The 26,961-nt window shown below is 45.3% G+C and overlaps 1 protein-coding gene across 1 annotated transcript; it reads right to left on the minus strand.

Annotated features, from left to right (window-relative positions):
- Nucleotides 1-5,807: 5,807 nt before the first annotated feature.
- vps25 (vacuolar protein sorting 25 homolog) lies at nt 5,808-26,727 on the minus strand. Its single transcript, XM_068013404.1, has 6 exons — nt 26,619-26,727; nt 17,498-17,643; nt 15,221-15,274; nt 14,530-14,618; nt 7,632-7,707; nt 5,808-6,394 (listed from the first exon to the last, which is right to left on the minus strand). Exons 1-6 carry the CDS (start codon nt 26,663-26,665, stop codon nt 6,282-6,284), a joined length of 525 nt encoding a protein of 174 aa, XP_067869505.1. The 5' UTR covers nt 26,666-26,727; the 3' UTR covers nt 5,808-6,281.
- Nucleotides 26,728-26,961: the final 234 nt, after the last annotated feature.

The raw sequence follows: 26,961 nt of genomic DNA on the forward strand, positions 1-26,961 counted from the left end.
CACTCTGTCTATGCCGCTCACAACTTTGTAAACCTCTATCATGTCGCCCCTCCATCTCCGTCGTTCCAGTGAAAACAATCCGAGTTTTTCCAACCTCTCCTCATAGCTAATGCCCTCCAGACCAGGCAACATCCTGGTAAACCTCCTCCGTACCCTCTCCAAAGCCTCCACGTCCATCTGGTAGTGTGGCGACCAGAATTGCACGCAATATTCTAAGTGTGGCCTAACTAAGGTTCTGTACAGCTGCAACATGACTTGCCAATTTTTATACTCTATGCCCCGACCGATGAAGGCAAGCATGCCGAATGCCTTCTTGACTACCTTATCCACCTGCGTTGCCACTTTCAGTGACCTGTGGACCTGTACGCCCAGATCTCTTTGCCTGTCAATACTCCGAAGGGTTCTGCCATTTACTGTATACCTCCCACCTGCATTAGACCTTCCAAAATGCATTACCTCACATTTGTCCGGATTAAACTCCATCTGCCATTTCTCCGCCCAAGTCTCCAACCGATCTATATCCTGCTGTATCCTCTGACAATCCTCATCATTATCCGCAACTCCACCAACCTTTGTGTCGTCCGCAAACTTACTAATCAGACCAGCTACATTTTCCTCCAAATCATTTATATATACTACAAACAGCAAAGGTCCCAGCACTGATCCCTGCGGAACACCACTAGTCACATCCGTCCATTCAGAAAAACACCCATCCACTGTTACCCTCTGTCTTCTGTGACTGAGCCAGTTCTGTATCCATCTTGCCAGCTCACCTCTGATCCTGTGTGACTTCACCTTTTGCACCAGTCTGCCATGCGGGACCTTGTCAAAGGCTTTACTAAAGTCCATATAGACAACATCCCTCATCCCTTCCCTCATCAATCATCTTCGTCACTTCCTCAAAAAACTCAATCAAATTAGTAAGACACGACCTCCCCTTCACAAAACCGTGCTGTCTCTTGTTAATAAGTTTGTTTGTTTCCAAATGGGAGTAAATCCTGTCCCGAAGAATCCTCTCTAATAGTTTCCCTACCACTGACGTAAGGCTCACCGGTCTATAATTTCCTGGATTATCCTTACCACCCTTCTTAAACAAAGGAACAACATTGGCTATTCTCCAGTCCTCTGGGACCTCACCTGTAGCCAATGAGGATGCAAAGATTTCTGTCAAGGCCCCAGCAATTTCTCCCCTTGCTTCCCTCAGTATTCTAGGGTAGATCCCATCAGGCCCTGGGGACTTATCTACCTTAATGCTTTGCAAGACACCCAACACCTCCTCCTTTTTGATAATGAGATGACTGAGACTATCTGCACTCCCTTCCCTAGGCTCATCATCCACCAAGTCCTTCTCCTTGGTGAATACTGATGCAAAGTACTCATTTAGCACCTCATCCATCCTCTATCTACCTTTAAAATTACATATTTCTAATTCTTTGCCATCCTAGAGGGGTCAAGGGCAGAATCTATTTGGTGGAGCTAAGAAACAATAAAGGTGCCATTATACTACTGGGTGTATTCTACAGACCATCAACCAGTGGGAAAGATATACAGGAACAAATCTGCAAGGAAATTTCAGAGAGGTGCAAAAACTAGAGTAGTTATAATGGGAGACTTTAATTATCCTAATATCGACTGGGATAGTAATCGTGTAAAGGGCAGAAAGGAGAAGAATTTCTGAAGTGTGCTCAGGAGAATTTTCTAGATCAGTATGTTTCTGCCCAACGAGGAAGGAAGTATTGCTCAATCTAGTTCTGGGCAGTAAGGTGAGCCAAATGGATCAAGTGACAGCAGGGGGACAGTGATCATAGTATCATAAGATTTAGATTAGTTATGGAAAGGACAAGGAGCAATCCAGAGTAAAAATAATGAACTGGGGGATGGCCAATTTCAATGGGGTGGGAATGGATATGACCCAGGTAAACTGGAATCAAAGACTGGCAGGCAAAACTGTAATGGAATAATGGGCTGCCTTTAAAGAGGCGATGGTTCGGGTTCAGTTGAGGAACATTTCCACGAGTTAACAGGTAGGACAAACAAACCCAGAGCTCCCTGGATGTCAAGAGATGGAGAGCAAGATGAAGCAGAAAAAGGGTGCATATGACAGATGTCAGGTTGATAATACAAGTGAGAACTAGGCCGAATATAGAAAGTTCAGAGAAGTGAAAAAAGAAATGACAGAAACAGAGTACAGAAGAGACTGGCAGCTAACATAAAAGGGAATCCAGAAGTCTTCTATGGGCACATGAATAGTAAAAAGGTGGTAAAAGGAGGAGTGTGACCAATTAAGGACCAAAAAGGAGATTTACGCATGGAGGAAGCAGGCATGGCTGAGATACTAAATGAATATTTTGCATTCGTCTTTGCCAAGGAAGTTGCTGCCAAAGTCATAGTGAAAGAGGAGGTAGTTGAGATACTGGATGGGCTAAAAATTAATTAAGAGAAGGTATTAGAAAGGCTGGCTGTAATTAAAGTTGATAAGCCACCAGGACCGGATCAGATTGCAGAGGCACTGGCCATAATGCTCCAATCCTCCTTAGGTACAGGGGTGGTGCCAGAGGACTGGAGAAGTGCAAATGTTACACCCTTGTTCAAAAAAGGGTGTAAGGATAAGTCCAGCAACTACAGGCCAGTCAGTTTAATTTCGGTGGTGGGAAAGCTTTTAGAAATGAAATTCTGGGACAAAATTAACAGTCACATGGATAAATGTGGATTAATTAAAGAAAGCCAGCATGGATTTGTTAAAGGCAAATCGTGTTTAGTTAACGATTGAGTTTTTTGATGAGGTAACAGAGAGTGTTGATGAGTGTAATGTGGTGCACATAGACGTCCAGAAATTGCTCGATAAAGTGCCACATTAACAGGCTTGTCAGCAAAATTAAAGCCCATGGAATAAAAGGAATAGTGGCAACATATACAAAGATAGCTGAGTGACAGGAAAGTGAGTAGTGCTGAATGGTTGATTTTTAGACTTTGTGGGGGTGCGGGTTGGGGACGTGTATAGTGGGGTTCTCCAGGGTCGGTACTAGGACCCATGATCTATATTAATGACCTTGACTTGAGTGTGCAAGGCACAATTAAAAAAATTTCCAGATGACAAAACTTACGTATTGTGAAGATATTCAACTGGAATACTGTGTCTAATTCTGGGTACCACACTTTATGAAGGATGTGAAGACATTAGAGCCTGTGCAGAAAAGATTTATGAGAATGGTTCCAAGAATGAGAGACTTTAATTATGTGGATTGATAAAACAGTCCCAGCTTCTCCATAGACAACCAAGAGGAGATTTGATAGAGGTGTTCAAAATCATGAGGAGTCTGAACAGAGTAGATAGAGAGAAACAGTTCCCATTGGGCCGATAGCCATTGGACACCAATTTAAAATGATTAGCAAAGGAACCAAAGGTAACATGAGAGAAAGCATTTTTTTACGTGAGCGGTTAGGATCTGGAATGCACTGCCTGTAAGTGTGGTGCAGGCAGATTTAATCGTGGCTTTCAAAAGGGAATCGGTTAACAAACAGAATTGAAAAACTTTGCAGGGCTATGGGGAAAAGGTGTGTGAGTGGGACTAGCTGAGTTGCTCTTGCAGATAGCCAGCACTAGCATGACGGGCCAAATGGCATCCTTCTGTGCTGTAACCATTCTATGATTATGACAAAGAAAAGCATTCAATGAAATAATAGTTAATGAAAGCCTCCCAGTTAGGATTAAATTATTTCAAGAATTTTTAGGGTCCAAACAAATGAAATACATATCCATCGCAAATGTAGTTAATGAGTAGGATAATGAACATAGGAACTGCAATAGGCCATTCAACTCCTTAAACCTGTTCCACCATTCAATTAGATCATGGGTGATCCATATTTCAATTCCATTTACCCACCTTTACTCCATATCCCTTCACAACCTTACCTAACAAAAATCTATCGATTTCAGGTCTTGAAAATTTCAATTGTCCTAGCATCTACCGCCTTTTGGAGAGGAGGGTGGGGTGGGGGGTGGGGGTAAGAGTTTTAGATTCCCAATACCCTTTGTGTGAAAATGTGCTTCATGATTTCACTCCTAACTTGCCTAGCTTTAAATTTAAGACTATGCCCCTTGCTCTGGACTCTGCTACAGAGGAAATAGTTTCTCTGTCTCTATGCTATTGAATGCAGACAAACATGGTGGATTAGAGGTGGCCAAATTATTGCCCACAATCCACATGCAACCAGTGAGCCCTGCTATCAGTCTATAAAGTTTTGGTCACTTGACTCCTGCAGGCAGCCCCTGAAATGGAGCAGAAAATTGAAATGGCTAATTTGTAAATTTGTGGGGGTGGAAGGGCAGATTTCTTTTGACTTCAGTGTTTTGCTATCATAATTTTTCATATATCACCCATGGAACGCCATAGTATGCAATCAAATGACTGATGAAGATGAAATGTTTGAACATCCTGCAGTTAATGATCATCAAGTTCATGCCCATGCTAATCTGAATACAAATCTTTGGAAATAAAAAAAGACAATACTCACTTTGAGAGAGCTTTTTAAATAGATTTTTTTAGTTATCTCAGTACTGACTTTAATAAGAAACAAAGTTTAAAGTATAGTCATTCAAAAAGATACTGCAGCAACGCTACTGCACAAATCAGCTATGATTTTATGCAATAGGTCACATAATAACTACAGAATTCAAACTGATTTAAGGAAACTACTTAAAAAATCGTTTGATGAATTATTCTTAACCAATCAGCGTCAATATTTGAATATATCTGAATTGCCATCACAGCGTGTCAACAAAAAGGGACATAAGTGACTGCATGGACCAACTTGCACAGATCTCAATTAAAAGCTAACCACAGCCAAATTAGAATGGTTCTCTCACTTTGAACTTGTTACCACATGTATAAAGCTAGTCCTTTAATAAAAGGAAAAGAATTGCATTTACATAGCGCCTTTCATGACCTCAGAACTTCCAAAAGCCTGTCACAGCCAATGAAGTACTATAGAAGTTTAGTCACTGTGGCAATGTAGGAAACATGGCAGCCAATTTGCACACAGCAAGGTACTTCAAACAGCAATTAGATCACATTTTTTCTATGTTGGTTGAGAGATAAATATTGGCAGACCACCATGGAGAACTCCGCTACTGTTCTTTGAATAGTGCCGTTGGAACTGTGACATTCACCTGAGATGGAAGACCGGGCCTTGGTTTAACGTCTCATCTGAAAGACGACACTTCTGACAGCGCAGCTAGGTTAAATCATTAAGCAACAATAAAGAGAAATCTTTGAAAGTCAAAAATAATTCCAAAGTCAACAGTTAAACATTATTCTGTTTCGATGTTTGAAGTATTCCACCAACTGCGGAAAATTCTAGGTCTGTCCAATTTGAATAGGGACTGGATCCATTTCTTCTACCCCAGATATTTTCCTAGGGTGAGACCTCCCTGCATGATCAAACTTGCAATATATAGTTATGAATGCTTAGCACTTTCATGAGGTTTGTGTTCCATTGCCAGCAATGTTGCATTTTGCATTCATAATTTTACCTTTTATAATGGCTAATTGCAAGTATTATCTGATCAAAAAACTTCTACTGTTCAAAGCCATGACAGCACAGATAACTCTCAGTATCGGCAGAGGATTGTCTGCTATCTGATGCTTTATAAGACACCTAGAAAAAATAAAAACACTGCATTACATAGAAAAGATATACAGATTGAAGAATACTGGGAATGAATGAGAAATGGACAAACTAATCTCTGTCATTGTCCCTGAGCAAGGTTGACAGGCTTTTTGAAATTACGCTAAGAAGGATGCAGGTCCATTTTGCAAATTATTTTAATCATTTAACTTTAGCTGTGAGCTGGCATAATTGCAATTAAAGTAGGGAAAAATATTATTGTGGGTTTGCAATATCTTGAATCCCCTCTTGTAAAGCTTTAATTCTGTACCTGTACTGCTCACCTATGTGTAAATATTCTGCTTTTGAATGTTTTTCTCAGTTGGCACACACAGGGATCAGTACAGTGCAATCAGTAATGTTGCATTTTCCACTCAGTACATGGAACCATAATTGCATTAAGATTAGATGAAGAATAAAAAGGAGATTGCAATTGCAAACAGCCAGACTGTGCATTACAATCAAGTTAATATCATGACACAGTGCTGTCTAGTGTCTGGAGATCTGCAGTTTAATATGCTCTTCCTTGGGGGCTAGTCTTCAACTGTAAAGTCTTCATTATGTACCCAATCCGTGTAAGTCTCCAGCAGCTGCTCAGACCAGCAAGGATGCCATCAGAAGAACTTGACCCCTTTGCTGTCACTCAGGGTGATGATCTCTGCCTTTCGCTCAGATTGCAAACACTGCAATGCCCGTAGCAGAAGCCACTCCTCCAAACCATGGAACTCTAGCAAGGACAGAACACAGACATCCTTTCACCACAGGTATTATTTTTGTTGATAACATAATTCTATGGAAATTCATTAGGTAAGTTAAGCACAAGTCATGAAAGCTCTTTATGACAGAAGTTGCTTGAAAGGTACAGCAGCCCATAAGCATTTGAAAAAAACCCTCATCTGATCTTTCATCAGTAAGGCACTTTTGGCAAAGGGTCAAGCATAAAACAGCTACCTATCTTTTCTCATTCACTAACTGCTGGGTATTTTTATTTCAGATTCCAGCATTAGCTTATTTTCATCCCCATGAGATCACTCTAACTGTCCAGACCTTTTTTGCTTGATAAACAGATTCCTCATTTTATTTTGCAATATGACATTCTTAAATATAAATAAGAAATGTTATGGAACAGAAAGCTGAGGATGGCCCATCCTAACATATGCCTGATAGATTGCCAACATTGATAGTGTAAACAGAGAAAGATTGTTTCCACTGGTGGATGAAATGGTAACAAGAGAACAAACTGGATTATCACTGGAAGAATGAGAGAGAAGTTAGAAAACACTTCTTCATTGAGAGGGTTTTGAAATGTTCAATCCTTCACCACATTGATGCACAGACTGCAGCATCATTTAAAAAGGGAACTGGATACGTGCAGGAAGAGAAAGAATATAAAAAGATACAAGAAAAGGGCAGGGAAATGGGAAAGCAGGCAACTCTAGTCAAAGAGCTAGCACTAGCATAGATGTAACAGGCCGAATAGTCTCTTCCCTTACTGTAAATTCTATGGTTCTAAATTAGGTAATAAACTGATGAACCACACCCAATTTTTCTTTTTATTTTATTGTACGATGGTAGCACAGCTTAAGAGCTAAATGTATGGGACAAGAATTTGTAACCAGAATTCCGTATTCAGCGAACTCCTGACTTTGGTCTATTGCTTCTGGGTTGTCTGAACAGTACATTGGGATAGGTTATTTTTATACAATTAGGTGGTTGCAACTTTGTTTTATCAGAAGTAGGCAAACCAGTTTGCCAACGATACATAGAACCTGCTTAGTTATCAATGAAAAGGGTTCACAGAAAAGTGATGGCATTCCAACTGTGGTAGGATGCTTGGTTGAATTCTATATTCTAGATGTCAGAATATACGCAGTGAGAAAAACAAGAACGATTAAAAGGGAAAACAAACTAGCCTATTGCTCCCTGTGCTCAATTAATGACAGGTAATTATCAATGCACCTTACCTTCACCCTCAGTGTCATCTCCATTGGAGAGTTCATAAAATGTAAATACAGAGTTTGTCATGCCATTCTTTGAAACCTGCAAAAGACATCAATACCAGACACTGATACACAAGATAAACAGCTTTAAAGAAAATAAATGGCTCTTAGTGCAGGAAGTTCAGTCAGGCACAACTACATCAAGGTAATTACATCTAAATTTAAGGTAATCTAACTTTGTTGGGATTGGCATTAAATTGCAAAGTAATGAAAGACTGATGAAATCACCACTTAAAGCCAATTTATATACATAAACCATTTTGATGTTCAAATTATTGGTCAAAGGCTATTTTTGTTTTGGACAAAACAGCTGTAACATTCTGTCATGTTTTGCAGGCATTTAGTAGCTTCATGTGACAAAATTCTGGTGGATGTTGAACATCCTAATTCTTAAAAAAAAGGGAGTTCTCTGGCTAACATTCATCCTTCAAGCTATACAGATTTACTGGTCATTTATCTCATTGCTGTTTGTGGGATCCTGCTGTGCACATGCTACATTTGCTTAGAACAATTTCCACACTTCAAAGGAATTAACTGTATGTGATAATAAAGTGCTATATATAGGCAAGTCTTTTTTTACTGGACATTTCCATTTCACACTGAGAGGGGCTACAAAGAAGGGTGAGATTCACAATTTAATGCCAAATTGTCCAGATCAGCATGATCAGTTTTGCTGTGGGCTACATTCACCAGGTGAGAGAGATTATTCAAACTAATTTCACTTTGGTTCTTATATCCAAAAATGAGAGGAGCCTTTCATCATCAATCAACGATGTTTGTTCCCAAAGGTGAAAGTTGTGGTTGGCATCCTTGCATCTACGAAAGATGATGGAGATGTAGCAAACAATCCATTTAGGTGAGGCGTCTTCTCTTTGTGCACCTTTGCTGATGGCTGTGAAGACCAATCCTTGACAGGCAGGTTCTGCCACAAGTGCTTCTCATGAAGCTGCTAAGTGACCCAGAGTTGTTGTTTTTGACGTTGGCGCCTGTTGCCAAGTTGCTGTAGTCGTTGTGGTAGTGCACACCAGTCTACAGGATGTGTTATTTCCCTCTTTCGCCAGCTAGTGACTTCCTGGTGTGATAGTCGACATTTACAGCCTTCATGTCGCGCTTGCAAGCATCCTTGAAGCAGAGCTTTGGGCGCCCCACTGGTCATCTAGCCCCAGCTACCTCACCAGACAAGGTCCTTGGGTATGCAACCGTCTCCCATCCTGCAGACCTGTCTGATCCACTGAAGCCGCCTCTATTTAATTAATGCCAACACAATTGGGAGCTCTTCTTTGAGAGGTCTGCTGCATTTGTGATTTTGTCCTGCCACGATATACCCATAATGCGGCACAGACAGCTAAGATGGAAATTATTGAGCTTCTTTTCCTGATAGCTGTAGGTCGTCCGTATTTCAGAGCCATACAGCAAGGTGCTGAGAACACAGGTCTTATAAACCATCAACTTGGTCCTAAGGGTCAGCTTAGTGTTATCCCACGTGCGTTTCGCGAGCTGGCCAAAGGTGGTAGCTGCTTTTCCTATGTGTGCATCGAGCTCTGCGTCAAGGGACAGATTGTCTGTCATCGTGGACCCAAGTTTGCAGAATTTGCTAATCACATCCAGTGGGGTGCTATTTAGTGGGATATGGGGCACAGATAGAGGTGAACGACCCGTGTGCTAACCACTGCTAAGTCATTTGAAAAAATATACAAACTGCTCAATTTTTTAACATGTACAAAATTGCTTTCCCTTTTCACAAATTTTACATTCTTATTCTTTTTGTTTCTCTTTTGCTTCCTAATTTAGCTTGAAATGGAAATACCATGCTTGGTGCAGTTTGGGCAGAGTACAGTGAGATTTGTTCTATGCATGGTCTATGTGCATTCTTTTGATGCTGCAAAAAACATAAAAATGTTCCATTTACCTAGTGCTGACGTACCTCAATCTGTTGACTTAAAATAGGAACAATTTTTCCGAACTTATCCTAAAGTAAGAAAACTGCAGCAAATTATGTTGTCGTAAAACTATATTAGGATTGTCATGCTTCAAGAAAATAAATTCTGTTCCAAAGTTATTTTATTCTTGTTGAAAACCTCTGAATTTCACAATGCTATGAGTTTCTGTTTGTTCTTATATGTTGCTGTTCATATAGCTTATTGTTAAGGAAAAAAAAGTCGGAAATGCCAGAAAGCCCCTAATCAGTCCGAAATTGGGAAACTGCTGCTCCCGCTCCCAACATCTGTCAGCTGTGAAACAGACTTGTGATTTTTAAAAAAACTGACCACCCCTGCTGCTCTGCTGAGCATTCCCGCTCTCTGCAACTGTCAGAGAGAGAGAGAAAGGATCACGGGGACAGAGCGAGAGAGGGAGAAAGAAACAAGGGGACAGAAAGAGAGACAGACAGGGGGACAGAGAGAGAGAGAGGGAGAGCGCGAGCTGGGGAGACAGAGGAGTGAGTGGGGGGCGTCAGAGAGAGAGCGAGCGGGGGCGACAGAAAGAGAGAGAGCGAGCGGGGGCGACAGAGAGAGAGAGAGCGAGCGGGGGCGACAGAGAGAGAGAGAGCGAGCGGGGGCGAGAGAGCGAGCGGGGGCGACAGAGAGAGAGAGAGCGAGCGGGGGCGACAGAGAGAGAGAGAGCGAGCGGGGGCGAGAGAGAGAGAGAGAGAGCGAGTGGGGGCAACAGAGAGAGAGAGAGCGAGCGGGGGCGAGAGAGAGAGAGAGCGAGCGGGGGCGAGAGAGAGAGAGAGAGAGAGAGCGAGCGGGGGCGACAGAGAGAGAGAGAGAGCGAGCGGGGGCGACAGAGAGAGAGAGAGAGCGAGCGGGGGCGACAGAGAGAGAGAGAGAGCGAGCCGGGGTGACAGAGAGAGAGAGAGAGAGCGTGAGCGGGGACGACAGACAGAGAGAGCGCGAGCGGGGACGACAGAGAGAGCGAGCGAGCGGGGGTGACAGAGAGAGAGAGAGCGAGCGGGGGCGACAGAGAGAGAGAGCGAGCGGGGCGACAGAGAGAGAAGAGTGCGAGCGGCGGCGAGAGAGAGAGAGCGAGCGGCGGTGAGAGAGAGAGAGAGAGCGCGAGCGGGGGCGACAGAGAAAGAGAACGAGCGAGGGCGACAGAGAGAGAGCGTTTGAGCGGGGGCGACAGAGATAGAGCGAGCGAGCGGGGGCGACAGAGAGAGAGAGAGCGAGCGAGGGCAACGGAGAGAGAGAGAGCGAGCGGGGGCGGCAGAGAGAGAGAGAGCGAGCGGGGGCGGCAGAGAGAGAGAGTGAGCGGGGGCGACAGAGAGAGCGAGAGCACGGGCGAGACAGAGAGAGAGAAAGCGAGTGGGGGTGACAGTGAGAGAGAGAGAGAGAGCGAGTGGGAGCGACAGAGAGAGAGAACGAGCGGGGGCGACAGAGAGAGAGTGTGAGTGGGGGAGACAGAGAGAGAGCGTTTGAGCGGGGGCAACAGAGAGAGAGACAGTGAGCGAGCGGGGGCGACAGAGAGAGAGAGCGAGCGGGGGCGACAGAGAGAGAGAGCGAGCGGGGGCGACAGAGAGAGAGAACGAGCGGGGGCGACAGAGAGAGAGAACGAGCGGGGGCGACAGAGAGAGAGAACGAGCGGGGGCGACAGAGAGAGAGAACGAGCGGGGGCGACAGAGAGAGAGAACGAGCGGGGGCGACAGAGAGAGAGAACGAGCGGGGGCGACAGAGAGAGAGAACGAGCGGGGGCGACAGAGAGCGAGCGAGCGAGGCCAACGGAGAGAGAGAGAGCGAGCGGGGGCGACAGAGAGAGAGAGAGCGAGCAGGGGCGACAGAGAGAGAGAGAGAGCGAGCGGGAGCGACAGAGAGAGAGAGAGAGCGAGCGGGGGCGACAGAGAGAGAGAAAGCGAGCGGGGGCGACAGAGAGAGAGAGTGAGCGGGGGTGACAGAGAGAGAGAGTGAGCGGGGGCGAGAGAGAGAGAGAGTGAGCGGGGGCGACAGAGAGAACGAGAGCATGGGTGAGACAGAGAGAGAGAAAGCGAGTGGGGGGGGACAGTGAGAGAGAGAGAGAGCGAGCGGGGGTGACAGAGAGAGAGCGAGCGAGTGGGGGTGACAGAGAGAGAGCGAGCGAGCGGGGGCGACAGAGAGAGAGAGAGCGAGCGGGGGCGACAGGGAGAGAGAGAGCGAGCGAGAGGGGGCGACAGAGAGAGAGCGAGCGGGGGCGAGAGAGAGTGCAAGCGGGGGCGACAGAGAGAGAGAGCGAGCGTGGGCGACAGAGAGAGAGCGCGAGCGTGGGCGACAGAGAGAGAGAGACCGAGCGGGGGCGACAGAGAGAGAGAGAGAGCGAGCGGGGGCGATAGAGAGAGAGAGAGAGCGAGGGCGACAGAGAGAGAGAACGAGCGGGAGCGACAGAGAGAGAGAACGAGCGGGGGCGACAGAGAGAGAGAGAGTGAGCGGGGGCGACAGAGAGAGAGCATTTGAGCGGGGGCGACAGAGAGAGAGCGTGCGAGCGGGGGCGACAGAGAGAGAGCGTGCGAGCGGGGGCGACAGAGAGAGAGCGTGCGAGCGGGGGCGACAGAGAGAGAGCGTGCGAGCGGGGGCGACAGAGAGAGAGCGAGCGAGCGGGGGCGACAGAGAGAGAGCGAGCGAGCGAGTGTAACGGAGAGAGAGCGAGCGGGAGCGACAGAGAGAGAGAAAGCGAGCAGGGTTGACAGTGAGAGAGAGAGAGAGAGCGAGCGGGGGCGACAGAGAGAGTGAGAGCACGGGCGAGACAGAGAGAGAGAGAGCGGGGGAACAGAGATAGAGAGAGAGCGGGGGCGGACAGAGGGCGAGAGAAAACGAACGAGTGGGGGGGGGGAGACAGAGAGAGCGAGCGGGGTGGGGGGACAGAGGGAGCGAGCGGGCGTGGGGGACAGAATGAGCGGGCGGGGGACAGAAAGAGCGGGCAGGCAGGGTGGCAGAGAGAGCGAGCAAGCGGGGGGGGGGGGAGACAGAGAGAGAGGAGAACGAGCGGTGGGAGGCAGAGAGAGCGAGTAAACGGGGGGGGGGGGGGGGAGGATTACAGGGGGCGCAACAGAGTGAGAGGGGGAACATCAGAGCGGGGGGGAGCAACAACAGAGCAAATGGGGGGGGGGGGAGGAGAGATCAACAGAGTGGGGGGGTGGGGAGAACAAGAGAACGGGGGGGGGGGAGAACAAGAGAACGGGGTGGGGAAACAAGAGAACGAGGGGGGGGGGAGAACAACAGAGCAAGAGGGGAGAACAACAGAGTGGGGTGGTGAACAACAGAGCGAGGGAGGGGGGACAACAGAGCGAGGGAGGGGGGACAACAGAGCGAGGGAGGGGGGACAACAGAGCGAGGGAGGGGGGACGACAGAGCGAGGGAGGGGGGACGACAGAGCGAGGGTGGGACGACAGAGCGGGGGGGGGGGGGGGATGACAAAGTGGGGGGTGTGATGACAAAGCGGGGGGGGTGATGACAAAGCGGGGGGGGGGAGACAACGACAGAGCGGGTGGGGGGGACAGAGCGGGGGGGGGGTACTACGACAGAGCGGGGGGGACGACGACAGAGCGGGGGGGACGACGACAGAGCGGAGGGGGACGACAGAGCGGGGGGGGGACGACAGAGCGGGGGGGGGGGACGACAGAGCGGGGGACGACGACAGAGCGGGGGGGGACGACAGAGCGGGGGGGGACGACAGAGCGGGGGGGGGACGACAGAGCGGGGGGGGGGACGACAGAGCGAGGGGGGGACGACAGAGCGAGGGGGGGACAACAGAGCGAGGGGGGGACAACAGAGCGAGGGGGGGACAACAGAGCGAGGGGGGGACAACAGAGCGAGGGGGGGGACAACAGAGCGAGGGGGGGGACAACAGAGCGAGGGGGGGGACAACAGAGCGAGGGGGGGGACAACAGAGCGAGGGGGGGGACAACAGAGCGAGGGGGGGGACAACAGAGCGAGGGGGGGGACAACAGAGCGAGGGGGGGGACAACAGAGTGAGGGGGACTCAGGGACAGAAAGAGAGAAACAGAGACAGAGAGTGAGAGAGAGAGAGAAAATGATCAGGATCACTCCTGACAGATGGACATCTATCCGGGATACTCCATATCGCCATATCAACTGAGCAGGCAAAGATTGACTACTTGTGCAAGCAAATAAATGGCAGGTATCTCGCTAAATCAATGTCCAACATAGTGATGAGAAAGTAAATCAATAAATTAATCTTCTCATTTAAAGCTTCTTCACAAAAATGCACATTTGTTGTTGTTTTGATTAATAGTAAGATAAATTTTGAATGCCTTTATCCTTACGAAATTGTCTCACCGGCTCCCTATGTAAGACAAAAATTCTAACGTGTACCCCCCCCCCCCACCACACAAGTTTGGGTAAAGGCCTGCTACCCAACCCAAATCCAACGGGACCCGACGACATGTGTCGGGTTCAGGTCAGGTCGCACTTCCAGGTCCAGCGCTCGGGTCGGTCCAGATCGGACACACTCTATCACCCCTCAGGTAAGTGACTTTAATCTTAATTTACTTTCTGGACTTTAAAGGTGGTTTTGCTACAGTTATTTTAAGCTTGTGCAGGTAAGGAACAAAGAGAAAAACGGAAGGTAGGTTAACTGATGGTCAGGTTGGGTCGGGTCGGGCCGAGAAAAAATGGAAGAACTCGGGCCGGGTCGGGCTCGGGGTCAGATGGGGTTCTGTTGGGCTCAGGTAGGGTCTCATTTGCAGACCCGAGCGGGCCTTTAAGTTGGGAAACCCTGTTCTACAAGACTGACAAAACAAATGCAGCAAAAGAAATGGGATTAGTGGTGATTTCATTTAAAAGCTCTTTAAACTACTTGTCAGGGTGTTGGCTGTACTGTGTGGAATTTGTTACAAGAACACATGAAAAAAGAATGCAGCAAAGCAAGTTCTTACCCACTGGTACACAAGTTTCCCCCACTCTTCTGGTCTCCTCCACATTATTAGACAACGAGTTTTATTTTTATCAATCCACTCTAAGTTTCCTAAGTACAAAACAAATTACAGATAAATATTCTTCAAAACACATTTGTCAGCTACGTATTTCTTGATATTAAATTCAATACATAAAAATTGAAATACAAGCATAGTACTGCCAGTGCTCTAAGTCCCTTACCAAAGCAGTTATTTACCACACACGAGCTTAAACATCCAGTGTCAGACTATTTGATCATGCAAGGCACCATAATCAAGGCAGATCCTTAATCAATCCTGTCCTCATTTATTTCCACACATGAGCAATGGCTGATTTTTGCCTTCCTGCTCGGCACACAGAGATCGATTGTAAATACCCTGTTTCTGCCTTTGCTGAGATCAACTAACTCAGCATAAGTCATGGAGTATCTCAGTCTGCATGACCCAGTACCATGCCATGAGGTATGTGTACTCACTGAATCAGCAGGAAACCCAGTGAGCAGCTTAGATAATAAACAAATGTATTCATAAAGATGATAATATATCTGCCGAGATGAAGCACTTGATATAGCTCTGTTAACATTATAGGGAAAAATCTAGTTTGAATTTAGAAGAAATCGGAAGACATTTTACAAGCACATGCCTAAAACTTGGTTTTACTCTGTGCACCAACCTTTTTTCCGGAGTTCTTCTAATACAACTTGGATAGCTTCTATGGGGAACTTCCCTTTATACCAAAGTTAAGGGAAAATATCTCACTTTCTTGACTATGCTCTGGTCAACATTGTCCCACTTATTGTCAGCAAAACTGTTTTTTTCCACCAAGTAATTCCATTTTACAACACACTATAAGGATACAGTACTTTCTACTGCACAGCCTTTAACCTGTCCTATTGAAGACGTGGTGCCATTGAATTGGGGAGTTGTGAGGTCAATTAAGTTCCTGCTCTGGAAGCTCCACTCACCGGGACAAGCTATACAGCATAGATATGGTATCTGCGACAGCACAAACTGCTGATTTTTGTCTTGTTACAGCAGACATTAACTTTAATGAGATAATGTCACTGCATCACTGATTACAAGATCAGTATTGCTCACTACTCAGGACAGCATCCAACAGAGGGAGTGAGTTCAAGAAAGGCAACTACATTGATAAATGGCATTGAGCACCTGTGCTACAAGAAGAGTACAAAGGAATGTTTATAATGGAAAAACATTCGGAATGAATAAACTGGATCAATGAATTGCTCAACATTAACATAGCTGTAGGATAACAGCTCAAGGATTCAAACTTGGATGAGTCAACACGAATGTGGTTAAAATATATCTTCATACATAACTGGGTTTCAAACATGTGGCTGGCTAGAGTACTGCGCTGTACCGAGATTGATATTGACGTTGAATGCCCCAAATTTGAAAGTGCCCCACTCCTTACAAGTAACACCCTTCACTGTGATGAACACAAAATGACTCCCCAAAAACTTTAAACAAATTTACCATTTACAGAAAGCACCTCCTCACAGCAAGGTCTTTATAAGCAGTCAATTCATAATGAAGTCCTGCATTTTTTAAAAAGGATGTTACTAGTGCTAAGTAATATAATCAGCTGTCAAATTAGGAGTGTAGGGAGCAGACAATGTCAGGTGTCAGCCGTGGTTCAGTTGTTAGCACACTCACTGAGTCAGGAAGTTGTGGGTTCAAGAACCACTCCAGGACTTGAGGTACCGAGTGCTACACTGCCAAATGTTTTGCCTTTTGGATGAGATGTTAAACCGAGACCCCCGTCTACCCTCTCGGGTAGACATAAAAGATCCCACTGCACTATGTTAAAGAAGAGCAGGGGAGTTACCCCTGGTGTCCGGGCCAATATTTATCCCTCAATCAATGTCACAAAAAAACCCAGATTATCTGGTCATCATCACATTGATATTGTGGGAGTTAGCTGTGTGCAAATTGGCTGCCACATTTCCCTACATTTTAGGTGACACTTCAAAAGTACTTCACTGGCTGTAAAGTGCTTTGGGACTTCCAGTGGTCATGAAAGGTGCTATATAAATGCAAGTCGTTCTTTTCATTCTCTTTACTATCTTGTTAAAAGACAAGGTAACTAGACAGAGGAATACAGTACTTCCTCTTCATTCTTGTGCAGGCTTATTTTTAAAATGGCAGCTGTTAGTTGCAGGTGATCATGTTATAAATTTGGGATTGCCACTTCATGAAGTGAATGTGCTCCACTGATGTCACCAACTTGGGAGAGGCGGAGAAAAAGGAAATAGCAAATGTAACTTATAACAAGAAAATTATTTCTTCCTACAGTCACTATGGTCTTTCAGTGAAAAACCCCACACTACTCAAACTCGGAACTAGTGTTTAACTATTAACGAACGTCACTCTACAGTGGAAAGAATTCTAGGGAATAAACAACCAACACATAGAGGGGGAATAAAAGAACAGCTCACTCACACACACCCCCCAGGAACATTTGTGAGGAAGGAGTGGGACTTGAGAGACAGGAAAATAAGGGCATTTTAGTTGACTTCTAAAGGCCAAGAATTGCACTCTGGAGAAAACTATTTCCACTGATTGGTGAGTCGGTAACTAGAGGGGGTAAATTTAAGATCATCTCCAAAAGAATGAGGATACACAGATTTTTTTTTTTAAGTGTATTACGACACAGAATGCCATACTAAAAGCAGCAGTAAAAAAATCCTATATAGTTTTTAGAAGAGAAATGGATGAATATTTTAAAAGGGCAAAAGAACAGGACTAATCTCTTTCAGAGTCAGCACAGTTGTGATGGGCCAAATGGCCTCCTGCTGTGCTGCAAAATTCCAAGTTTCTATGAAACTAATGGGTATCAACAGGTGAAAAAAAAAAACCTAAGTCTACTATCCTATTTAATGAAGTTTAACATTCCTCCATCTCAGAGGCTGACAACAGTAAAGGATACGCTGGATCTTCTTATTGTGGAAGAGTGGGCTTTCTTGGGCTTCCAATACATCGACGGTATAAAGCTTGTGATAGCGCAGATAGGAGAGCACCAGTGAGCACCATGCTGCCAGCTGCCTATGCTGGGTGTTAACATTCGGCTGTAGTCTAGAAATGGCCAAAATAAAATAAAGAACCGTTCAGGTAACAAAACGTTTTCTGGTGTCCAAGTAATTTAACATCACTCGCTTTAAAAACATGCACATAATTTTGTCTCATAACAATCAATACACTCAAAAGTAATTCACTATATGAAGCACTTTGAGACATTGCAACATGATAAAGCACTTTTTTCAGAACTGCAAATATTCCTTTATTTTAGTGTATCTTTTGGGCCTCCTTATCTCGAGAGACAATGGATACGCGCCTGGAGGTGGTCAGTGGTTTGTGAAGCAGCGCCTGGAGTGGCTATAAAGGCCAATTCTGGAGTGACAGGCTCTTCCACAGGTGCTGCAGAGAAATTTGTTTGTTGGGGCTGTTGCACAGTTGGCTCTCCCCTTGCGCCTCTGTCTTTTTTCCTGCCAACTACTAAGTCTCTTCGACTCGCCACAATTTAGCCCTGTCTTTATGGCTGCCCGCCAGCTCTGGCGAATGCTGGCAACTGACTCCCACGACTTGTGATCAATGTCACACGATTTCATGTCGCGTTTGCAGACGTCTTTATAACGGAGACATGGACGGCCGGTGGGTCTGATACCAGTGGCGAGCTCGCTGTACAATGTGTCTTTGGGGATCCTGCCATCTTCCATGCGGCTCACATGGCCAAGCCATCTCAAGCGCCGCTGACTCAGTAGTGTGTATAAGCTGGGGATGTTGGCCGCTTCAAGGACTTCTGTGTTGGAGATATAGTCCTGCCACCTGATGCCAAGTATTCTCCGAAGGCAGCGAAGATGGAATGAATTGAGACGTCGCTCTTGGCTGGCATACGTTGTCCAGGCCTCGCTGCCGTAGAGCAAGGTATCAGTTTATTTAGTGTATCAGTTGAATAATATTAATCAATATTAGTAAAAATGTAATATTGAAATGTTCGGCACAGGAGGGTAGGGCTCAGGCTAATCCTTATCCTTCACTTTTTATACTGGCTCATGGATTCAAGAGATAGTGAGACACCTGATTAATAATTTCTAATTATCAATGCACTTATGCAAACCCAGCACATATAGTGCTTATGAGATAAACTTCAATTACATTCACAAACCAAGAACTCATCAGGTTTTGTGAATCGCATCCTCTGACCACTCACAGTAGTGACTGCAACAACTTAAGAGTTAATAAAGTGTGCTGTACTTGTATATGGTCAATTATGAAAGGTAAGCATAATGTTAGCATGAAAACACGTTCCTAGTACGTGCAGCTAGTGCATCAATGTGCAGGGTTAATATGCGAGTGCATTAGTTGTCATGCAAACCACTCTCCCCACCCCATACATATCAAATTAGGTGTTCATTGTTCTCCAGTCATTCCACACACATGATCAACTGAGGTTGGCCTTCAGTATCTTTGCTTTTTCATCTCACTGGATATTAATTACACTGAGACCTATTGTTCATTCACACTTCCTGCACACCTTTCCAGGTGCGTGGGTGCCTATCTAGCAATTAGCATTCCATTCTCAACTCATCCTACACTTAGCTTCTTGGTCTTCTACACTAGTGTGTCCAGAGTGTAATTTAATCCAATTTAACCCCTAACACTATCCCAGCCTAACTATTATATCTCCATGCTTGTAACTATTTTACCTATCATACTGATCCTTACAATGAACACCAAATCAAGAGAAAAGGATTAATACTTGTCTAGAACATTAACTTTTACTGGTATTTGGATTGACTTGGCTGGTAAAATGTAATGGCAACATTATTGGGGAATGAATGCTGTTTCTCTTGTAAGTTGTTGTATCTGACTAGGATTCTTGGTTCTGGAGCAGGAGAGAAAAACCTGTATAGCTGCCCTCTTGCTGCCCCGCTAATCATAGACCAAGATTTACAGTAATCTTACCACCTCACCCTGGCACGAACAGTACAAGCAACGGTTCACACAAGGCAAGATCAAACTGGAGATTAAAAAACAAAATAATTGGCATTGGATAGTTTTGCAGTAGCAAATACATTCTTGTCCTTAACACCAAAATTTTGCTAGGTTTTTGCATCTATGTTTACACAGAGGCTGTGTTTGCTTTAACAAATTAGCATATTTCTGCTGAAAAGAAAGATTGCCTACTATCTTTGCCAGTACTGGGTAAAACATTCAATATCCACAATTTTTTTCTTTCTTTTTTGCAATCGAGCTATATTTAGTATCCCTACCCTAAGCAGCAATGACTACTGGTGACTTAATGATGGGTAAAATTAACATCCATTGACGTATGTGGTTAACTTTTGGACTTTGTTTCTTTTAGTCTTCTTTTTGCTTAAACCTTAAAATTACATTTCCCAATAAAGTGAGAGGAATAGCAAGAGATTTAATTATTCACATTCCCTCTCTCACCACCCCTCCCCAAGCAACATGTAGACTTCGGCAAGAGAATGACCCAGGGGACCATGCCATCCCCCTTAAAGTGTCCTTCCTGAGGTCGTAGGGCAGGTAGCCCAGTTTCGAGCTCCCCAAGTGCAAAGCGCCAATGATAGGTGTGTGTGGAGTTCCCTGTTAGTCTGCCTCTCAACTTGGCTCATTGAGAAGATGGAGGAATATAAAAAGGGAAGGGCAAAGATCAGTGAAATTTTTGTTTTAAATAAAAAAATTCCCTTCTCTCCTAAAGGTTTTGACACTTTGCTGGAGTACAGTTCCGTGGGCATTAACCAAAACTTCGGTATCTTGGCCACTCTTCATGTGTGAGGCTAGATAATACTGGCAGGTTATTCAACTGCAGACAAGCCTGATTCTGTACTTACTGGACATCCACATACAAGAGCTGCTGGATGGCAATCAGAAATGGGAACCCTGGAGGGTTTTTCCCTCCCTAACCCACTGATCCTGAGGTCAACTGTAGCACCCCTACTGCTGCCTTGACTTGAGTTTAGCCAACTCAGACTGGAAACAAGACACCCTTTTAATCTGTAGGACTCAATTGCTCACTACCATAATTAAGTGAGCAATTGGAAAACCTAGCCTTAAAGTTTCCAATGTAGGGTAATAGCTAACTGTCCCATCCAGTTTAGCAGAAATTTCACAGGCAGCAGTAGTGCAATGCACTACACTGACTGGACAGTAGTGTAGTATAACTTGATGGTGTCACATCCTTGTGTTCAAATCCCTTCATAGCTTTGCCCCTCCCTTTACCTGTAACCTTTAACAGACCTACTACCCTCCAAAAACTCTGCATTCCTCCAACTCAGGATTCCTGTGCATCCCCTATGCCATTTGCTCCACCACTGGCAGCAGTACCTTCAGCAGTCTGGACCCTGAATTCTGGAATTCCCTTGCTAAACCTCCACGTCTCGCCACCTCTTTCTCCTCCATTAAGACCCTCCTTAAAACTTACTTCTTTGATCAACCTTGAGGCTTAGCATCTCCTTCTTTGGCTTGGTAGCGTCATAGAGTTATACAGCACAGAAACAGGCCCTTCCCATCGTGTCCGTGCCTGCCATCAAGCACCTAACTATTCTAATCCCATTTTCCAGCAGTTGGTGTCAATTATTGTCTGATTACACTTCTGTGAATTACCTTGGGACAGTTTCCTATGTTAAAGGCTCTATATAAATGTAAGTTCTTCCTGTTTGTTGTCTCTTCAGAGTTTAGAAAACTGACAGCAATAAGATTGACAGGTAAATACATTCACACATCAATCTGTTTCAGTACAGTTACATCTATAGAGGCAATGCAGAAAATATTGAGGCCAAATGACAGTGTGAGTGGGAAGTGTAATGATGAACACTATGCTAAACAATTCCTGAAGAAATGTCTCAGAGGACCCCTTATAAAGGTATATGATACTTATTGGGCAGCCAAAGTAGACCCAAAACAATACCATCAGATATGCTGGGGAGAACAAGAAGGTTCATACAGCTCAAGGTTATGAAGGACAAGTTTAGGACAGAAGTACTGCTTTGCACAGAGGGTGATATTCAGCTGCAATGGTTTGCCAGGAGGAGTGCTTAACCAGAACTGAGTTAATTATTTTTATAACTAACGTGATTAAACTGTTAAAGGGTTTATTTGTACTTCTTTTAAAACAAAAATATGACATACTTTCATGCTTGTGAAACTCTTAAAAATATGAGTTGATTAATCAGCTACTCCAACCTTAAGAGTTATACAGCACAGAAACAGGCCCTTTGGCCCATCGTGTCTGTGCCGGCGCCGGCCATCAAGCACCTAACTATTCTAATCCCATATTCCAGCACTTGGCCTGTAGCCTTGTATGCTATGGCGTTTCAAGTGCTCATCTAAATACTTCTTAAATGTTGTGAGGGTTCCTGCCTCTACCACCCCTTCAGGCAGTGTGTTTCAGATTCCAACCACCCTTTGGGTGAAACTTTTTTTTCCTCAAATCCCCTGTAAACCTCCTGCCTTAAATCTATGCCCCCTGGATATTGACACATCCACTAAGGGAAAAGGTTTCTGCCTATCTACGCCCCTCATAATTCTGTATACCTCAATCAGGTCCCCCCTCAGCCTTCTTTGCTCTAAGGAAAACAACCCTAGCCAATCCAGTCTCTCTTCATAGCTGAAATGCTCCAGCCCAGGCAACATCCTGGTGAATCTCCTCTGCACCCTGTCCAGTGCAATCACATCCTTCCTATAGTGTGGCGATTGAACGGTACACAGTACTCCAGCTGTGGCCCAACAAGCATTTTATACAGCTCCATCATAACCTCCCTGCTCTTATATTCTATGCCTCGGCTAATAAAGGCAAGTATCCCATATGCTTTCCTTACCAACTTAACTACCTGTGCTGCTGCCTTCAGTGACCTATGAACAAGTATACCAAGGTCCCTCTGTACTTCCAATGGTCTTACCATCCATTGTATATTCCCTTGCCTTGTTAGTCCTCCCAAAATGCATCAGCTCACACTTCTCAGGATTAAATTCCATTTGCCACTGCTCTGCCCATTTTACCAGCCCATCTATATCGTCCTGTAATCTAAGGCTTTCCTCCTCACTATTTACAACACCACCAATTTTTGTGTCATCTGCGAACTTACTGATCACATCTTCTATATTCATGTCTAAATCATTAACGTACACTACAAACAGCAAGGATCCCAGCACCGATCCCTGCGATACACCACTGGTCACAGGCTTCCAATCGCTAAAACACTTGACCATCACCCTCTGCCTAATGCCACTAAGCCAATATTGGATCCAAATTGCCCTGGATCCGATGGGCTCTTACCTTCTTGACCAATCTCCCACGCGGGAGCTTATCAAAAGCCTTACTGAAGTCCATGTAGACTACATCAACTGTTTCACCCTCATCTACACACCTCGTCACCTCCTCGAAAAATTCAATCAAATTTGTTAGACACGATCTCTCCCTGACAAAACCATGCTGACTATCCTTGATTAATCCCTGCCTCTCCAAGTGAAGATTAATCCTGTCCCAGGGGTTTTTCCAATAGTTTCCCTACCACTGATGTTAGACTCACCAGCCTGTAATTACCTGGTTTATCCCCACTACCCTTCTTGAATAATAGTACCACATTCGCTGTCATCCAGTCCTCTGGCACTTCTCCTGTGGCCAGAGAGGAATTGAAAATTTGTGCTAGAGCCCCTGCAATCTCCTCCCTTGCCTCACATAGCAGCCTGGGATACATCTCATTTGGGCCTGGGATTTATCCACTTTTAAGCCCGCTAATATCTCCTCTCTTTCAATGCTAATTTGTTCAAGTGTATCACAATCCCCCTCCCTCTGAATCTGCCATAAGCCTCCTTTTTTTCTTATCCAATCCTCTATATCCCTTGACATCCAGGGTTCCCTGGACTTATTAGTCCTACCCTTCAACTTTACGGGAACATGTTGGCCCTGAACTCTCACTATTTCCTTTTTTATGACTCCCACTGGTCCGATGTAGACTTTCTGACAAGTAGCTGCTCCCAGTCCACTTTGGCCAGATCCTGTTTTATCATATTGAAATCGGCCGTCCCCCAATTCAGTACCTTTATTTCTGGTCCATCTTTGTCCTTTTCCATAACGACCTTGAATCTTATAGAGTTATGGTCACTATCCCCAAAATGCTCCCCACTGACACTTCTACCAATTGTCTGGCTTCATTCTCCATGGTTAGGTCCAGTACCGCCCCATCACTTGTAGGACTTTCTACGTGCTGGCTCAAAAAGCTCTCCTGGATGCACTTTAAGAATTCCGTCCCCTTTAAGCCTTTTGCATTAAGACTATCCCAGATAATACTGGGGAAGTTGAAATCCCCTACTATTATTTTTACACCTCTCTGAGATTAGCCTGCATATCTGCTCTTCTATCTATCCCTGACTGTTTGGAGGCCTGTAGTACACTCCCAGCAAAGTGATTACCCCCTTTTTGTTTTTAAGTTCTACCCATATGACCTCATTTGAGGAACCTTCTAAGATATCATCCCTCCTTACTGCAGTAATTGACTCCTTGATCAATAGTGCAATGCCACCTCCCCGTTAACACCCGCACCCCCCCTCCCCCCAAAAGATTCTACACCCTGGAATATTAAGCGACCAGTCCTGCCCTTCCCTCAGCCATGTCTCTGTGATAGCAATAATCTCATATTCCCATGTGTTAATCAACGCCCTCAAATCATCTGCTTTACTTGTAAGACTCCTTGCGTTAAAATTGATGCAATCCAGCCTTCCGTTATTCGCTTGTGCCTTAACAAGTCTATATTTGCTCTGCCTTCCAGACTGACTTAGTTTCTCTTCTATATTTGACTGTACATCACCCCCTACTGTACCTCCACTCTGTATCCCATCCCTCTGCCAAATAAGTTTAAACCCCCACTTCTGTTAACAGCTGGAGCGATCAATGCAATAGTGAGTGACTGGTTGAGACTAGTAACCTACAGCATCCTGTGACAGATCTGATGGTTTCTGCAGCCTACAGTGTGGATCATGAGTGTAAAAAGAATCGTGTTCTATTATATTGGCAGAACTAGAAGATTTGGTAATGGGTGCAGTGCTCATTTAGCATAGGAATCAGGTGCTAATCCTACTATAGCTTTATAGCTATATGCTTATTTGCTTTATTTTATAGTCTTTAACTTTGTCAAGGAAACTGGCAGATACTTGAGGGGCTCCAGGAAGAAATCAGCTCAGAATACACGACGGTGCATGTGTGAGAGAGAGAAAAACTATTAGTCACATCTACAAGATGTGTGAGTCTCCTAATTGCTCTCCCTCCAACTTGCTCCTCTCTATCCCTCCAATCATGCACTGGGTCGCCTCTACTAACTAGCCCATACTCTATCGTTGTTCAACCTGTTATTGGGATATTTTATCACTTTGGAGATGCTGTAAGAATGCAAGTTGTTAATTTATACCACTCCTTTAAAGCACTCCCTTAAATCCTTGGTTGCACGTACATGAAGCCTGCTCAACCCACCAATGTTGAAAACAATGAATTGTGTTAGAGATTTTTCCAACACCACTAATGTACTGCAAGAACTGGAACAAAAAAAGATAATTCAAAACATTACTTCTATAGTTTATACATGGCTGCCTCGAGCCTGAGACACGGGAGAGCAAGGAGCACGACTGAAGAAGTCCCAGATTTAAAACGAAATGCGCAGAGCAGCAGCAGAGAGAGGTGGTAGAAAGAAAATCAGAGTGATGTTAAAGTACAGTGGGGGTGGGGTGGGGTAAGTTTACAGACAAACTTGCAAGTTAACCAACCTATAACTGAAATTAGATTAAGTAATTAGTTTAAAAACTTAAAAAAAGTTGATTAAATATATAAACTTCAATTAATAAATAAAGCAAGGTTATATAGGAATGGCAGTGCAGGTGGTGTGCCACAACAGCAGCATGTGGAAGTTCGTGGAGAGCATCATTATCCTAGAAAACCACATCTGCAGTAAGTGTTTGCATCTCAAGAAATTTCAGCTCACGTGAGCTGGAGTCCCAGGTGCAGACATTACAGAGCGTCAGGGAGGGGGAGTTATCTGGGCACTTTTATTTAGGAAGCAGCCACACAGCTTAGATTAGGAAGTGGTGCAGGTCTGGTTAGTGGTCAGGAACAGGAGGGTGTGACTGCAAGTCAGCCAGGTGCAGTGTTGAAGGAGCCTCGGCTTTTGCCCTTATCCAATGAGGTTCTTGCTGCCAATGTGGCTGAGGGCAAAGTCTGCAGGGTGGATGAGCAAACTGTCCAAGGCATCGTGGTACAGGAAACCATTCAAGTGGAGGGAGTGAAAAGGAATGTGGTAGAGGATAGTACATAGTCAAGGGAATACATAATGCTCTCCGTAGCTGTAACTGGAAGTTCTGAAGGTTGTGTGGCTTGTCTGGTGCCAAGGTTGGAGAAGAACTTGGAGTGGGAGGATCCAGTTGTTATGGTTCACATTGGAACCAAAGACATATGTCAAACTAGGAATGAGGTTCTGCTGAGAGACTTGAAGAGTAGGGTCAAAATTAAAAAGCAGAACAATCTGGACTGTTACCAACGCCACTTGCAAATTGGCATAGGGACAAACAGATTAGAAGGTTAAATGCATGGCTGAAAGAATGACATGGGGATAGGGGTTGTGATTCATAGGGCACTGGTACCAGCACTGGGGAAAGTGGGAGCTGTACCATCCAGCAGGAGGCCGGGGGGGGGGGGGGGGGGGGGTGGAGGAGGCGGGGTCGGGGGGGGGGGGTGGGGAGAGGCAGGAAGCAGAGGGGGGGGGGGGGGGAGGAGGAGGCAGGAAGCGGGGCCAAGAGGCGGGGCAAGAGGCAGGGGGTGGGAGCAGGGGGGCACAAGATGGGGGCGGGAGGGGGAGAAGCTTCTAGATCTATTCTCTTTTTCCTTTCGCCCAATTTCCTCATTCGGGAAACTCCGCCCCGCGGAAGTGATTTTTCTCTCGGCCGCAAACCCCGGGAACAGCCTCTGACTCTCCGCCTCTTTATAGTTTTATTTCTAAATCCGCGCCTCCTGGGAGAGAAACGATCAAAGTGCGACTTACGTGTAGAAAGGAGGGAAGTTATACTGCCAGGGCCACTCAAAGCTCATGGCGGAGGCCGGAACAGGAAGGTGCCGCCGCCTTCCAGCTTCCCTCCTACATCAGCGCACCAACTCAAAGAGTCCCACTGCAAACAGTCCCTCCCCTCCTGCAGGCCCTTCAACTCCATTTCTCACTCACAGTTCTGGCTTTCATTCTCAAGCTGCTATCAGGAAATGTTGGGAGTGAGATTTGTGCCCAAAACGTTTCAAACTCATTTAAACAAAGACACCTTCTTTACATATATGCTGATCTATGCATTTCCAGCATTTAGTTTTTACGTTTTATTTAAGAAAAAGTATTTTAA

Source organism: Heterodontus francisci, chromosome 33 (assembly GCF_036365525.1).
Source record: "Heterodontus francisci isolate sHetFra1 chromosome 33, sHetFra1.hap1, whole genome shotgun sequence".
NCBI classification, from domain to species: Eukaryota; Metazoa; Chordata; class Chondrichthyes; order Heterodontiformes; family Heterodontidae; genus Heterodontus; species Heterodontus francisci.